This window comes from Hippocampus guttulatus, chromosome 14 (genome assembly GCF_054856545.1).
Source record: "Hippocampus guttulatus isolate MCC_2025c chromosome 14, RoL_Hgut_1.0, whole genome shotgun sequence".
NCBI lineage: Eukaryota > Metazoa > Chordata > Actinopteri > Syngnathiformes > Syngnathidae > Hippocampus > Hippocampus guttulatus.
This window is the reverse complement of record NC_141274.1, coordinates 3,899,595-3,917,127: the sequence shown is the minus strand read 5'-3', so window position 1 is coordinate 3,917,127 and position 17,533 is coordinate 3,899,595. Positions and strand designations below refer to the sequence as shown.

Sequence of the window (17,533 nt, the reverse complement as noted above, 5' to 3'; positions counted from 1 at the left end):
AGCAACGGTTGGGAAGTTATTTTTCAAATGCCAAAGGTGTCAGTGGGTTGTAACATAACTAAACAAATAGAGCAAATCACGTCGTGGATGCATCGTACACACATCATAGATCATAGATTGAGAATGCACACGTCCTACACCTCACCCATGATGAGGATCCAGCGCTATGGCTCTGGGCTCGCTCAGATCAGTGTTGATGAGGATGCGTCTCTTGGTTCCGTCCACTGAGGCCACCGAGATGGATTTGTCGCCAGAGTCGGTCCAGTACAGATTGTGTTGCAGCCAGTCCAGAGCAAGACCGGCTGGGGTTTGCAGTGACGAATCCACCAGTTGGACTTGCTGGGCTGGGTCACCGGCCTCGTGGATGAAGGCGCTGCAGGAGTGGATTTGCCATTCGGCATGTCAAATGCAATCGAATGAGCGTCCGTAAGAGTGTAATAATGCTGATTAAGAGAGGTATTCATTCAGCAAGATTTTTTTTGTAGGAATTATGTCATGAATGCATTACTCAATCGTGGCTGCTATTTCAAGTAACTGTAACGTGTTACTAAATCTGAAATAGTGGTCTGATTAGAGTTACTATTCAGTTACTAGTTCAGACAAAACAACGTTCGCAAAATGAACAATCGTCGAACCCGTACTATCGTAAAGATGAAAATATTATCAAATTGAGCTGCAACTAATGCAGAAGGCCCCTGATTTTTTTTTTTGTGACTTCAGAAAGCAGAAATGTTGTTTTACCATTACAATACTAACCATTAAATGTCACATTTTTAAAAAAGACGAAAATGTATTCACGTTAAGTGAAGTTTAGAGACTCATTTTCTCTCTCTCTCTCTCTCTCTCTCTATGTATAAAAGTCAGAAAGACTGTCGTCATTTAATTTATTCTATATTTTAACGAAAACCTTACCCTTCAACATCACACTTGAACATATAGAAGTATTGGATGTCATTTTACCTGAAGTGCGATTGTAGGCATCTGCTGATAGTAACTAATAAAGCAACTCGAAATCTAAATTAGTTACTTTAGGAATCAAGTAATCAGTAAGATAACGATAAATTACTTCTTCAAGGTAATTGTGGTCGGAAATATAGTACACTGTATCACACAGGAGGGTTTCTTCCATTTTGGTTCCACTGGTTTGGTCATTGAGTTACATCGGAGACCTTCAAGCACTGTCAGACTCCGATCAAAGCTAATGAATTTATTCCAGGTTAAATGAATAGTAAATGGTTTATATATGGTGAGCCCTATTTTGCCTTGTGTTAAAGTGATACGGAAGCCTTGAGCTAAGCACTGAGCAGGTTCACGAAGGGGTTAGAGTCCTTCTCAGATGGACCACTTATTAGAATAGACAAGGCCTCGCTCAGGGCCGGTCATGTCGCAAATAATATCATCATGACAGAGGTGTGAGGTGAGGGCCGCACACACTTGGCCAAGCAGCAATTTCCCTTTTATTGTGCCCAGAGATCTCTCTGATATATAAAAAGAACATGCTGGTCCAATTAGAATTCACTCCAGGGAGGAAATGAATTTGCGAGAGCAACCAGGGATCAGATCTAGGAGACCACAGCCAAGATTTGACCAATTAAATGTCAGAAAGTGAGTTTGAAGATGAAACGCTAACACCTGGGATGGGCGAGTACCAACACCAGGAATCGGTATCGGGCCGATACCAGCCTTATTTTAAAGTATGGTGTACTCGTTGAGGCTGTCGCTACCAGCCAGCGACATAGCAAAACGAATCCTCCTCAGCAGTAGTTGGCTCTATACTGTGGGAGTCCGACACATCGGCGAATCATCAAATGGAATTTTATATATCAAAAGGACGAGAGTTATCAATACTCGGTATCGGTGCGTCCTCAAAGAGTGAATACTCACACTGACGTTGATCTGAAAAAAAGTGGTATTGAACATCCCTATGCGAACACCTCACTGAATCGACACTCCGCGTGATCGTCATACCTGTAGATTTTCCGATGAAAGCGATCACACCAGAAGACTCGGTTATTAGCCACATCGAGGTCTAGAGCCACGGTGTTCTTCTGGGTTGAAACCACCTGGCTGTAGTCCCGCTTGACCAGATCGATACGCCGGATCTCATGTCGGTTCGTGAACAGAAGATAAGGGCTTTTTCCTGAGCGCAAAGGAAGAAACATTTTGAATGTTCTACTTTTGAAATGTTAATTTCAATGACAAAAAGGGCTAGGTTGTTATTGTTAATCAGAAGTATAATATCTTCAGTGGATTAAAAAATGCTAATGAGTTCCGTGGTGAAAATTCTTCTTATGAAGGTCAAAGTATGATTGTGACATGGTCTGGATCTGTGGCATTAATAGAATTGCCCATTTGTTTGTCATCTTCCATGATCAAGGAAGTTTACCCAGAATTAAAACGAAAGAAACTATGGCAGAGGTATGTTCTAGGGCTATATTTTCATGGTTAATTCTGCACGGAGGCAATTTAGACCAGAAAAGCGCAGACCGGCAGCTCTGAAAGAGGGAGGGGCTCTCGAGGACTGGACTTGGGCACTCCTGGGTTATATGAGGAATGATTTGTTTGCTGAAAGGCCAACACAAGGAATAAAACCGTTCTGATCTTTTTGTTTTGGTTTCAGAGGCACAATTATACAGTATCTCCCTTTTTTCACAATTAGTTGTTTCTGTGCTGAGCGGGGTTTCAACAACAATGATACTGTATCTATTCAAACTGGGATCCTTCCAAATCCAGAGTCTTACTGCTCTACTGGAGTTTTGTGGCCCAGAAAAAGCACAATACTTTTGAAAAAATTCCTACTTGTTTTATTTTTATACCTTGATACATTGAGTTATGGTCACTGCATAAAATTGAGGCTGTGTATGCAGAAGCTTTGTTATGTCATTAGCACACATGGCCATTAGCAACAATTGTCTTCACCCAAGTGTGTCCTTGTCGTAATTCGGGGGTAGTTTCGTCTATTTTTAGAACCCCTGTTTGTGATGAGGTCGCCCAACTTGAATTTTAATTAGACCCTCGATTGAACAAGATCTTGCGGCGTATTTACAATGTGTCGTTAATTTTTTCCGTTCCAGCCAGCCGGGGAAAAAAGCCAAATGGTTTGAACAGAATGTTTTCGAGCAACTGCATGCAACCTTCTCACTGACCCGTGCTTTTAGCACTGTGCAGTAATAGGAAGGCAACCGAACGGCACTTTTCTCCAGAGGCAGACTTCAGATTCTGTCCTTAATGACTCACTTGCTGCTATTTTCCTTCTAACAGTCTGTGTCAAAGATTCGTCATATCACGTTTGAGAATATTTCCCTTTCCGGCAGCCTCCTGCTCGCGGCAGCTGTTCAACGAGACTTCTTAAAAAGTTTCAATGACAAGCAAATGATCCCCTGCTGGTTTGAAGGACTACCACAGCAGTCCCCCTTCCCTGGAAATAGTGTGGAGCCACTGCACATTGGATTGTCCTCGAGCATCAGCAAAGTGTTAGCAAACACACTGGAAGTCGCGCAGAGACAAACACACAAATATACATAGAGGTAGACACAATCGACACGCTCATAAGAACACACGCAGTGCTGTGATATATCGCAGCGGTCCCCAACCTTTTTTGCCCCAAGGACCGGTTTAATGTCAAGACAATATTTTCAGGGCCCGGCCTTTAAGGTGTGACGGATAAATACAACAAAATAATATGATATGACCTGCACGGTATTTTCTAAACATAATAATAAACACGAATCATGACACAATGAACGTCCTATCTGGCCGCAACGCTCTCTGATCGTTAAAACGTGCCTTCAAAATAAGATACACCGCAAATACAGAATACGACTCACCATCGCCGCATATTATGCAGAGACTAAACAATGGTAAATGGTTCTGCAACATTTACAGTAGGCGATGAAGATTATTCATCCCTAAATTAGTTGTCCCCCGCATCATTTATCAAACATTGCCAGTTTAAAGTAGCCTCTGTTTTGTAAACCGAAATACAGATTTCTCACCCCATTCATATAGATCACATTCTCATTATTTTCCTGACTGACCAAAGCACCCAAAGACATGGGTTGTTCATAAAACGAGTGCTAGTTTACGCTTGTATTAGGATCTCTGAACCTGGACATTTTTGTTCGAAAGCAATACCGTTTGTTGACATTATTCCTCAAGTGGATTTGTGAAACCACATGGTGTGTCGGGTTACAAATGAGCCTCATCTCTAACGGCCTCCTTGTAAATCCTATCATGTCGCACAATTGGCTCTTTTTCCTCCATTAACGATTCAGCACTCACCCTCTGCCTTGCAGGTCTTTGTGACCGGATCCATCTCGTACCCTTCATAGCATTCGCACTTAAAATCCCCCTTGTAGTTGATGCAGATTTGGCTGCAGGCATCCGGGTTCTCACATTCATCAATGTCTGCGGGGGAGGACGGGAACGAGAGGTTATCAATCAAATGCGGGACAGTCAAGTAGAGACAGAAAATGACTGATTTGCCCTCAGGAACAGCACCAGATGAGTGTGTGGCTCAAGTCTAAGTCAAGTAATACGGTTCCGAAAGACCAGAGCGACATTGGGTGATGATCTGGTGCATCATATCAAACACCCTCGATGCCAACTACAGGTACTCTAATCTTCTACTCAAAGCATCAGTGTTAGAAGGATCAGGGCTAAGTGTATAGAGAATGACATGATGCTAGAGCAACACACACTTGGTTGGTCCCCATACTGTCAGTGTAAAAATACCTCCACAGGTCTTCTTGTCCAGTAGCTGGTAGCCGGCGGGGCAATGACACTCAAAGCTAATGGGTCGGTCCATGCAGACGTGAGAGCAGCCGCCATTGTTGATCATACATTCGTTAAGCCCTAGCAAAGTAAAGAACGCAGCCAATCAAACAAGAGTGCGAGATACGGGCAATGAATTTGTAGAAAAGAAGTCTTGTATCAGTCCCAAAAAGAGATTTCTGATGTGTCGTATGTTAGCGCCAGTCTTGTACTGCCAGCTATGATTCTATCGTGTTTTGTTTTTTTTTCACCTCAGATTCTCTAAGCGAATCAAAGAGACTCATTATCACTGATCGGTTCATGCACTGACGATGAGGGCTGTGAGCAGAGATACCGAGATGCCAGTGATGGAGTGAGATAGGACCGCAGACCTGATGTGCTGCTCACTCTCATTTAACGGAAGATGCAAAGAGGGGGAAGGGGGCTGTGACAGAATTGATGTTCTGTTATCAACTCATCCGATCCTGAGATATTTATTTTAACCCTCGACAATGAACCACTTAGGCGAGACAAGGCATGTTTATTTATATGGCACATTTCATAAACAAGCTAACTCAATGTGCTTCACACAAGCAACACCCACAAACATTTACAAACACAACGGTTAACGACATTCATTAGCAGATCAGAGGAAACAAAAATAGCTGACAAAAAGTACAAAAAGCGTATAATTAAACACAGAAAACTTTAAAACTATTTAAAAGTACAGAAACAAGAGTAGGTTTCTAAATTTACTCAAATAATTTTTTTCAATGGTTGGAAGACCATTTAGCTGAATCTTCTCTTGATACAAATTGGAGCTTGAAGCAAGGTTATTACAGTTAAGTTACAAAAGACCTCAAGCTAAAGTTGAAAAAAAAAACACATTTTCATTAACAAAATAAAGAAGAAAACGAACTGAAACTACATCTAAAACTAAGTAGAGTGAAAATATCCTTCATTTTCAGCTCTGCAAATTTATATCATACGCATGACGATATATTTATTTTTGGTTTGTTGTACAGCGGTACAGATGAAAGACGAGTTTACTTTATCGCGCAATACTTGGTGACCTTTTTCGTTTGCCTTGCACTTGACAAATCCCCCTTATAGTATTTCACGCGGCAAAGCACGAACGCATTTGATGTGTGTTGGAAACACATGTCGACGAAGACAACAACAGATCCATCCTGAAGCACTTAACTGGGGACTCTTTCAACTTCAGTGAGCATTAAGCGCTAAAATAAGTCAACATATGGTAGTATTAAAAAAAATAATAATTAAAAAAGCACCATATCCTAATTGAGATGTACTTATTTCGAGAATACTCATGTCCGTGAAGCCAGTAGGTACAAAAAAAAAAAAAAACAGAATGAAAGCACTCTATGAGGAAAAAACAAAAAACGATCGACTTGGAATTGTATAAATTGTCATGAGACATGAAGCAGATCGGCAGTTAGCATTCACCCTTTCAGGGACAGCAGTGACTACAGTGGACAGTTTATCATGTTATCAGGTTACAGGGTCTCATTATTGGTACATGAAAGGGTTAAATTCCCAACCCTTATTCAGTGACAGCGCTCGGCTCTCCTTCACTACTCTTGAAAATGAAGTGTAGAAAAGACTCGAAAAAAGACCTCAATGACAGCAATTCCAGTGATTAGCAATTGCCCTCACTTGGACCTGGATGGAGTTACTAAAAGAGTCACGGAGGGCAACGGGGGAATATATTTTTCCAAGAAATTCCATCAAGCGCAGCCAAGATTTACAGGTCGCTTTTTCTATTGCCGTGCGCCAACGTCATCTGCATTCTCGCGCCGCCACCGCCAGCTCTTTTTCACTCTGACAACCCATTACGAAGTGGCCATTATGAAGAGTTCTTCCCAGTGAACGCATGACTTGAGAGTGCAGCGTGCTAAGTAATGAGTCTGCGCCGTCGACGCCATTATTCCTAATGAGCTGGGAAACTACGTGCTGGGATGCGGAGAGCAATGCCCGGCATCTGCAAGTGTTTTCGGTGCGGTATTGTAGCTTCGGAATGTTTTGAGTGCAGAACATCTTGGAAATGAATGGTTGAGAGGACAGAGCAATGCAATGTGCAAAGTCTGTGTGTGTACGTGTGTGTGTGTGGACATTTTTTAACAAGCTGTGAACAAAACGTAGATGAAGGGGAAATACAAGGTCAGAGGAAGAAAAGAAAGAGAGATGATTCTTTGTAATTAGCTTTCCTGGTACAGCTTAGCGTCACTTCCCCAATGCGATTTTACAGCCTAGATGAATGTTAGGTTGAACTTTTGGGTGAAAGAGAAGTGGTCGGAATATTACGGATCGAGTCCACTGATGAAGAGATGATGTCAGATAGACAGCAAACAGGATGTAGACCAGCGGGGTTATCACGCAAGAGACAAGACTTTTGCCTTCTCTTTCGAAGTAATCCGAACAAGCAGACTCAAGAGGGATGGAGCTGGAGGCGGTTACTTGAGGCAAACCAAAACACGACGATTCCGCATAAAAAGCACAAAGTCATTTCCAATAAATGTGTCAATGTTCTGTATTACGCGTTTGGAATGGCTTACCGGCATTTGCCACTTAACTCAGCCAAAAACGCCACGCTAGGTCACAATTAAGTGTCTTCCTTTCAACTGGGTTCAATACAGGAATTCAAACCACAAATCCACTTTACGAGTTGGCAAGTGGATAAAGTTGGAAACACCAATATTTGATTTGCGGATGGTTGATTTTAAAATATTTTTGTTGCGTTTTGACTACGCAATAGTGTCTTTTTTTTATCTTGCACACAAGCGATACATATTTGACAAAAACTACAACTACTACTCAAATGAATAAAAACTAAAGCAAAGGATTGAAAAAGAAAATACAACTCATAAAAACTACCAAATCCGGTCTTAAAACTACTTTAAAAAAACTAACTAGAATGAAAATTCCAAATCTATTACAACTTATAAATGTAATCCTGCTGATTGAGGAGAAGCAAAATAGTTCAACTGTGGCAAGCTTTTGACATGAATGTTCTTTAACACACTTTCGATTGTCAAAAATGACAGTTCATTCGTCTTGTGCAAAGGTAGAGCACCGAATGCCGACTATGCTCGACTTGCTGATGAAAACCTTTTCCTTAAATGACTCACATAGTTTTCCGAATCTAAATTTGCACGGGTCACCAACTCCGGTCCTCGAGGGCCGTCTTTCCCGCATGTTTGAAATGTTTCCCTCCCTCAAACACACTTGATTGAAACGATCGGCTCATCAGCAAGCTCTGCAGGAGCCTGACAACAATCCCGATCGTCCAAAAAAAAGCTCGGATAGATGCCCTTGAGGACCGGAGTTGGAGCCCTCCGGAGTTAAAGTGTCATGACAAGCCGTCACCATCCGATGACCTAGACTCCTTATAAATTTGAACACTCATCGAGACAAAGTGATGGACTCACAGAGCCAATCATCACATGCTGTAATTGTTACATGTTTATGTAGCAGAAAATACAAAATACAAAGCTGCGCAAAGAAAGCCTTCTCTTACCGCACTCTTTCTTGGGCTCATCTGATCTGTCCTTGCAGTCCTTGATGGAGTCACACACTTTGGAACTATCAATACACTCCCCGTTCTTGCACAAGAACTTCAGGGGGCCCTCACATTTTGTGGCTGCAACCCAAAAAGCAAAACATAGGTGAAACATTATGTGAGTATCTGGGTGATATCCGAGTTCCTGGGACTTTAATAACAGCCAAAACACTCCGGAGGACTAAGGGCCAACAAATAACTAGGTGCATTCAAAATGAACCCTACACATAAAAGACTGCCAACAGACAAGAGACAGAGAGAGAGAGAGAGAAAATCAAAGAGCAGCCACCGTTGACGCAGCCTGATTCATCGCTGTGATCCGGGCAGTCGTTGACCTTGTTACACTGCTTGATGCCGTGGATGCAAGAACCGTCACCACACTGGAACTCATCAGGACGGCAAGTCAGCAGGGCTGTGTGCAGAAAAAACAAACACACACACACAAAAACACCACGTTTGAAGCCTTTCAACAAGACATCAAGGGGTCGAATTCAAAGCAAGCCAGTTTCTTATTTAACTCATTCACTCCCAAAGACGTTTTTAAACGTCTTTTCAGACTTGGTCCAGAATTGGCTGGTACTGAATGAGTTAATACCACAAACTGAGATTTTTAAACATGACACCTTAGGAAGTGAGTGTTGTAGTTTTTATGATTTTGTTTAGAGCCTTATCTCCTGATAGTCGTCAAGTTTGATTTAGGGCAGACTCACTATGTTGAAGCACGCACTCTGCTTCATAATAATTTCCCCGATAATGGGCTCTATTTTCGTAGTTGGCGCAGGTGCGCTCATGCGTAAAAACTGGCACATCTTGATTTTCATGCTTGCGCCAGTCTCAGTGCACCTGCTTGGAAATTTGGTTCATCTCTCTACGCTGTGCTGAGAGTTCCGATGAAAAGAGTTCTTTGACATGCTCCTGGCACATCTGACATTTTGGTGACTGAAATTTGTCGAAGCTTTACACCTGTTGGAAAGCAATGTTGGTTTTGGAGCAGGGAGTCTCACGCAACAACACAAAATGCTTTTTTTTTTTTTTTTTTTAAATCTGCCTGCTTGCGTCCATCAACGAAAATACAAATGCTAACGTCTAACCCGCCTCTACTAAGATTTGACCGTGCCTCACGCCAGACTTTCAGCACAAAAATAGAGCCAAATAATTGGGGTTTTATTTAATATTATTAATAATATAAAAATATTTTTTATCTGATTGTTGAATATAGCAGACTCAAATAATCAACAGTCAGCTGATAGTATAAATCATTGGCAATTATGAATCAAAGCAGGCCAAATTTCTTCAGCTGGGCAGGTGGTCCAAACTGAAACATTTGATTTTAATGCCCCATCATCTTTCTGATGGAAGATTGGAGTGGTAGAGAAACAAAAAAAAAAAGTCATGCGTGGCTTCGAAAGAAAAGTAATTCTCCCAGCCCTCTTCTACACGCCGCTCGCATGACACCAGACTACTGGACTTGATGTGTGCGACAAACATCATCCTAATGGCTTGTGTGACTACCTCAGCTTCACACTCCACCACAGTGCAACAAGAGCTTCAGGGCTGCTCTCGGCCCTGGCTAGATAGGAGGAAAATCAGCTTTATCGCAACGTCCCCATCTTCACACTGGATTTATTTAGACAGACACATCCTTTATCGGACGGACACTGTTAGTTGCCCGAAGAGGAGAAAAAGTGCTAAATGACAAAATAACACCTCAGGGGATGAGGTAAAACTGGTTTCAGAGAACAGACATGGAGGGAGTTTAGTTGAGGCGTTCAATGTCTTCAATGTTCCTAATCTAGCGGATTACTGTACTGTATATGCAGTGCGTGCAGTAACCACGCGGGACAAATTTTCACCCTGCACAGTTGAAATGTATGGTGCAAGACAATGACAATGTGTGCAGCCCACCCGGCATTCTCATTTTTGAAAATATTTCTTTACATTTTGTAAGTACACCTCTAAAATTATGAAACGAAATTATCCGGTTACAAAAACACAGTCGCCATTTGAAGTGAACTGTATCTTCCAGCGGCGCCTTTTCATGTTGTTCATGCTTAGTAAGACAACCAAAATACAAGCGCCGGCACTATTATGTAAGGCTACATTAGCATTGTGCAGTGCAAATCTGACTTGCAAATACAGTAGCTGCAGTTCGAGCGGACGAGGCAGAGGGGTGTAAAAGATTACAATATGCCACGGCGATCCCCAAATCGGGTTACAAGCAAACGAGTGATAATCATGAGCACAATATTCACGGATCGAAATCAAAATGGAGCATGATGTCATGGTGATAGCACTCATTAAATTTGATTCAAAGTTCATATTCATTCCTCATTATTCATTGGACGATATCAGGTCAGCGGGGGGGAAATAAATGGAATACTGCATTACTTTTTTTAACTTTTGGTACTTACTTTACTTTAGGAGCATTGAAGTTATCTTTTTATTTATTTGAAAATGGTGGGGTTAACCCTTTATCCCTTTTACGGTTGCCAGCCACGTTTTTGGAATGTGGGAGGAAACCGGAGTACCCGGAGAAAACCCACGCAGGCCCGTGAAGAACATGCAAACTCCACACAGGGAGGCCGGAGCCGGATTTGAACACGGTACCTCTGTACTGTGAGGTCGACATGCTAACCACTAGAACACCGGGCCACTTTTGTGAAAATAGTGTTGTCATTTTTTCCCCCTCTGCAGATGACTAGTGACGTGTAAAAAAATCCGCAAATAGAGCAGCCAACCATGGTTGAGATCTTGATTGATTGATTGATTGATTGATTGATGGAGGGCTTTGGGACAGAAATAACAGAAACAGCAGCAACACGGAAGAACCTGAACCAGGGAAGATGATGCTGATTCGGACAAGCCAAGATGCAAATGATCCATTCGGGGCCTTATTCAGAATTGCTTTAAGTTGTCAGCGACAACTGCATATTCTGTGCCTAATTAACATAAGTAGGCAGTGGATATCAGCAGGTAGAGGCGGCAGGGGTCATCTTGACACAAGACAACATGGCCGTCAGTGATTTCGAAAGGACGAAAACAGAAACTCACGGCAGTCTGACTCGTCCGACTTGTCCTTGCAGTCAGGATCGCCGTCACATTTCCAGCTTAGTCGCACACACTCCCCGTTGGCGCAATGGAACTCCTCGCCAGTGCAGTTGGCCCTGCGGTTCGATAGATGAACGCCGTCGCCGCCGCAGCGCTCGGGCCCCTCGTCCGAACTATCCGCGCAGTCGGGATCGCCGTCGCAGCTCCACATGAGCGGCACGCACTCCGAATTGTTGCAGCGGAGATGGTTGGGCCCGCAGGTGAGAGGTGAAGTACACTTGAGCTCATCGCTGCCATCGCCGCAGTCATCGTCCCCGTCGCACACGTGGGCGGCGGCCAAACATTTACGGTTGGCGCACATGAACTCGCCGGCGGGGCAAGCTTTGGCATCTGGTGGGTCAACAGAAAGAACAAAAACAGACACCCCCCACCCCCAAAAAACGTGTGAATCATATTCAAATTCACGAGGAACGTCCAATCTGGCCGCAACACTCTCTGGTCGCTATGGTAACGTGCCTTCAAAATAAGATGTAGGAAAAGTGCATGGAAAATACGACTCACCATCGCCGCATACATATTATGCAGAGTCGGCTTGGTGCGAGAGAATCTCCCTTTAAGATAAATCCTTATCTTAAGTAGGACTCCTGATACTGTCTTATTAACTCATTCACTCCCAAAGACGTTTTTAAACGTCTTTTCAGACTTGGTCCAGAATTGGTTGGTACTGAATGAGTTAAATGTAGCCTTCTTTTTCATGGAAGTCGTAGGCCCCTCTTGTGTTTCCTGGCTGGGCCTTTTCCCCTTCCCAAAGGAACTTTGCAAAGACGTTTGCTTTTTTTTACTCATTTTGCTAGCTCTTGAGTTTTATTTTAGCGGTCAAGAGTGACATACTGTAGACGGATATAACATAGAATCCGGTCATTTTTCGAAATAAAACCTTTTTCCGATTCCTAAATGAATCAAACAGAAGTAATGGAAGTTACTGTATTTAGTCTTTCTGTGCGGCCCGCCACCAAATGACCAGCGAACCGGTACCGGGTGTTGGGACCGCTGATATACAGCACAGATATTGGACATGCAGTCAGAAGAACAGAACTGTGACAGTATGTGCTCACACTGTCACAACTTGAATGACCGACATAAAGAAAACTTTTTGTGTGCTCACAAAATAAGCATTTTTTTTTTTAATCTGCACATCCACAACACCCTGGACCAAGGAAACATTTTGGACTGTTCACTGTGCTCCGAAAGCTAAGATACATTCAAGCCACAGCCTTGAATCAATAACAAGTCGGGTCACTCGAGAGCACACACTCAGCATCTAGAATAAACAAGATCAATCTTCCCTTTGGATTATACCAGTGCGCCAAGAACCAACTTTATTTGTACATCTTGACGCATTACCGCTCACTGAATCACATTGCTTATCATCATTCATTTTTGACATCTATCGCTCCACATTCTGGATCACTAGCACACTTTTGTGACGTGCACAAAGAAGAAACCATATTTTCTGTGGATTCAGTTGTGTCACTGCATGTCTCCTGGGGAATAACAAAAGTAGATGAATTTTACTGTGAGGCCTCATACATACACCTGTGCCGTGAAAATCAGTCGAACATGGCATGATGCAACTCAAAGTGACAAGTAGGCCCGCTATATCCTTTTTCAAAGTGTTGTGCAGCCACAAAATGCTTTATTTTTTCAGTCAAGTCTCTTGTGGGATTAATGGAGACTGTCGGGCATGTTCGACTTTGGTTGATCACTGGTTGTAATTGTCGTGGCGTATAATTGCAAGACATCACACGGCGAATTGTTCACTTACTTTGTTTACTCGTTGGTGGTTACCGAACCTACGTTAACCTGAGCTTTCAGGAATCTGTTCTCAAGGCATCGTGATCACATTGCTCAAAACTAACGGCGGATTTTGACAAGATTTGGTTCTTTAATTACTTTAAAATGTGCTAGCTGAAGAAATGTTGATCAGGGAAATCTTCCGACAGAAAATAGCTTGATTTTAGCCGATGCATAATACAGCACGTGGATGTCTCAATTGGCGGAATGCCTTCATGCAATTTATTTGGCAACGGTTTTAGGAAAGTTCTTTTAAACTGCCAAGAGTTGCGGGGCTGGCTCAGGTTGGCCGTGTAATCAGTACGCACAAAGACTTGGGCTCAACACAAGCAAAAAACTACTTGAGGGGGGAAAAAAAGAAGAAAAAAAAAAAGAGTGCAATGCATTGCTCCCAGCGATAAGGATTAAGGCCAAGCAAACATGAGAAAGGCGTTAAGAAGAAACTTAACTTGAGGGAGTTGTCATAGAAATTCATGAAATTAAACTCGGGTGCATTGGCTACAGGCTGTTTTTTGGGGGGTGGGGGGGCTAACAGCAGTGATGGAGCACACGTGGATTCCAAATAATTTGTGAGAGCACTGTGTGAATAAGATGCAGTCTTGGTAATTCTAATGAAATAAATCCTTATGACATTCTGATGGGAATATTTGATCAAAGAAAATGATCCCCCATAGTAAATTTAGTCAAGCAACTCCCATTTATACTGAATAGCTGTTTTATTCGTATGTGCCCTGCAAGTGACTGGCAACCCCCACCCAAAGACAGCTCACGGGATAAACACCGTAACAACAGTATGTGGATTTAAAAACAAGCTAGTGGGACAAGTGGTCGCATGCGACATTTAGCAAATCATCGAAACTCAAAGACAAACTGCCTGGAAGTGAGTCCTCCAGAGTTGAAAGAAGCCAAAATGACGCAGGCCGGTTGGTTATTTCAGGACTCCTTCCTCACCTCACTTCATGACTGGAAATGTGAATCATCTGACACGCGGCAATAATAAAACAGCCCCTGGGAACATTTTTGACAACTCCCCATGAACAGGCTATTTGGAATCATTCAAATCTTCGCTGGAAGTCAGGTCGCCTTGCGTCTGGGTGAGTGACAGCATTGCGAAGTGAAGCCGAAGCTGTAACGTGGAGTGATGTCAGAAGAGGGGGGAGGAAATGATTTGCACAGAAGCATTCTCAATGGAAAATGTAGCAAAAGCCATCAAGCAAGGAAGGAATTAGCGCCAAAGTTAATTAATGGTTACTTCCCCTGGTGTGTGTGTGTGTGTGTGTGGTACAACATTCAGGCTTTGAATCTATCCATCCATCCATCCATTTTCCGAACCGCTAGATCCTCACTAGGGTCGCGGGGGGTGCTGGAGCCTATCCCAGCCGTCTTCGGGCAGCAGGCGGGGGACACCCTGAATCAGTTGCCAGCCAATCGCAGGGCACACAGAGACGAACAACCATCCACGCCCACACTCACACCTAGGGACAATTTAGAGCATCCAATCAGCCTGCCATGCATGTTTTTGGAATGTGGGAGGAAACCGGAGCACCCGGAGAAAACCCACGCAGGCCCGGGGAGAACATGCAAACTCCACACAGGGAGGCCGGAGCTGGAATCGAACCCGGTACCTCTGCACTGTGAAGCCGACGTGCTAACCACTGGACTACCGGGCCGCTGCTTTGAATCTATTAGGTTAATAATAGCTGTGAATTCAGTAAGACACTTTAATTTGTGTTTTTTTGCTTTTTTTTTTAGGTGGGTTTGACACGCTTCCCTTTAACTCATTCACTCCCAAAGACGTTTTTAAACGTCTTTTCAGACTTGGTCCAGAATTGGCTGGGACTGAATGAGTTAAAAAAATGATGGATTGAACTCCAGTCACAAATTGCTCAAAGCAGCTACAGCGTGAACACCCACACAAGCACAAACATTCCACTTAGGAAAGCAATTAACTGCATCATGTCGGATAAAATGTTTAGTTTTTCTCAAATGTGTATTTTCTTGCCGGATGCCATTTTACAGGATCGTCACCATCTAAGCATCGCACCCCCAACAGCCTCAATCTTGTTCTCATGACATGAAGAGGCATGAGGGAGAGGATGATTCTTCACGGTGCCTTCGAAGTAGGCCAAGGAAGGTCCCTGCAGGGAAGTGATGGGGTGGAGCAGGCTAATGACGGAATCTTTCTATTGGCTGGTTAGTTGGTGACGCCATGGCCCGCCCGTAAGACTCCTGGTTTGAAGTGAGCCCTTAAACCGAACGGTGTCATGATCCTGTTCTTGTGTATCTCCAGCAGGTGGCAGAAGAGGGCCTTCCCTCCAGCGTGCACACTTGCTGCCGATGTTTTCATCAACGTCGCCATGTATCGAAGGACTGCCTGACTGCCAAGTCTCTGTCGGATTATTGACCTTGTATGCTGCTCATGCTCAAGTGTTGTTTTCTAGAATTCTCGATCTCGTCATTGTCGTTTTTGCTCTCTCGTCTCCGCTTGTACGTATTGGTATTATTTTGTCTTTTGATATTGCTCTTGTTTTATTTTGTGGAATTGGACTCTTGTCATTTCATTTATATTCTCGGATTTAGAATAGTAAAGCGCTTTTTGTTCATGCATAGTTTTTCCTGGCTCCTTGTGACTGGCGATTTCTGTTTATACTTTGTTGGTGCCCTTTAGTTAATAAATAAATAGCTTTGTTATGGATTTTGTTTGTGTCTGCATTTGTAGGATCCAATCGCCATTCAGTTTGTCCACGAATGGTGTCAAACAGAAAGCCCACAGCACACAGGCAAACGTCACAAATGACTCCTGCATCACTTGACGAATCAAACTATCGAATTGACATCAAAACCTTGGAATTAGAGGGTGTTTTTTAGCCTCTTGGTTAGGACTGAACGATTTTGAAAAATAATATAATTTTTATTGTGACTTAATTGACAATTTTTTCCAAGCCTATGCCATTTGAGAATTGCATTCTGCTACATTGCATTGTCAATTTTAATTCGATTAATTGTTCAGCCAGACTCTGGATGAAGCGGCTTCTAAACTTCTGCAAATCTGACAATGCCAAAATGAGAGTAGCAAGAGTTTATATACTTACATTAACCCCCCCCCCCCCCAAAAAAAAGCAGGATACATATGTTTTGTCCATGATAAGAAAATGACTGAATGACATCCATGGTCAAACAGTGACAAACTCACCAGCTGCACAGTCCTCCTCATCCGCCCCGTTCTCGCAGTCCCTCTCGCCGTCGCATCTCCACGACAATGAGACACACTTATTGGATTCCCCACAGTCGAATTTCTCTGGCGGGCAAGTCTGCTTGCCTGCGGGCGAGGGATACGACAAGACATTTACTTTTTTAGCACCATGGATACAAAAACAATTTCTAAAGCACCAAAAGGACACACCAAGAATGGCCTTCGTGATAGGCCGAAAGGCAAAGTGCAATGCAAAAAAAAATAAAAAATACAACAACAAAACAAAAAAAATGAGCATTTGGAAGAGAAAGTGCCCAGTTGGCAACAAATCAAAAGGACAAGTCAGCACCCTCCTCCTTTCCGTGTCAATCTGTTCTAGCTGGCAGCGGGTGGGTTTGATCCAGATTACGGCGTGTTTATTATGAAGCGTGTTGTTTATGATACGCCTTCGCTGGCCTTGAGCTGCCCACAACAAAATCAAAGGTTCAGCCTATAAGTCGTACTGTATATCTCTGATATTATATATACAGTATATATATATATATTTTTTTTTTATAGTGGCGTGCTTGCTCGCGTTTCACAGGTGTTATCATTCACTGAGAGTTCAAAGCACCACAAAAGGCTCTTTTCTTGTAGGTTGGCCATTCTTCGGAATAAAAAAAATGGGAAAAAAACTCAGTGATGCATTCTCTTGGTAAACTGGATTGTCGATAATGGGACCAGACAGGGAGAAGGTATAATGAGCTACTTTTCAAAGCATAGCTTTCATTCTTCATTTTCCAACATGCACCAGGATGTCTTGTCGTGTTATTATTCGTAAAAGTCATCTTAAATTTTGTCTGTGTGTGTTTGTGTGTGTCCATCTTTACTACGGCATTCATTCATATTTGAGGTCTTGGTCATTACTTACGGACGAGCGTGCAATTTTGATTTTAAAATAATGGTCATGAATATTGGACATCAATTTTTACAAAATGTGCCACTGATGATTCATTTTAAGGGCCCTCATATATGATTTGGGAGGCCCGGTGGTCCAGTGGTTAGCGCATCGACCTCACAGTGTAGTGGTTCAATTCCAGCGTGGAGTTTGCATGTTCTCCCCGGGC

General features: G+C 42.9%; 1 protein-coding gene across 2 annotated transcripts in view; it reads right to left on the bottom strand.

Annotated features, from left to right (window-relative positions):
* LOC147194509 (low-density lipoprotein receptor-related protein 8-like) overlaps positions 1 to 17,533 on the bottom strand; it is a 53,009-nt gene that overhangs the window by 10,447 nt on the left and 25,029 nt on the right. For both annotated transcript variants that reach the window (XM_086128572.1, XM_086128571.1), the window contains exons 4-11: positions 16,428 to 16,553; positions 11,384 to 11,770; positions 8,622 to 8,744; positions 8,291 to 8,413; positions 4,735 to 4,854; positions 4,282 to 4,407; positions 1,969 to 2,140; positions 146 to 373 (exon numbers count right to left, since the gene is read on the bottom strand). In XM_086128572.1, the coding sequence (XP_085984698.1) occupies positions 146 to 373; positions 1,969 to 2,140; positions 4,282 to 4,407; positions 4,735 to 4,854; positions 8,291 to 8,413; positions 8,622 to 8,744; positions 11,384 to 11,770; positions 16,428 to 16,553 (1,405 nt within the window). The remainder of the gene's footprint in view (positions 1 to 145; positions 374 to 1,968; positions 2,141 to 4,281; positions 4,408 to 4,734; positions 4,855 to 8,290; positions 8,414 to 8,621; positions 8,745 to 11,383; positions 11,771 to 16,427; positions 16,554 to 17,533) is intronic.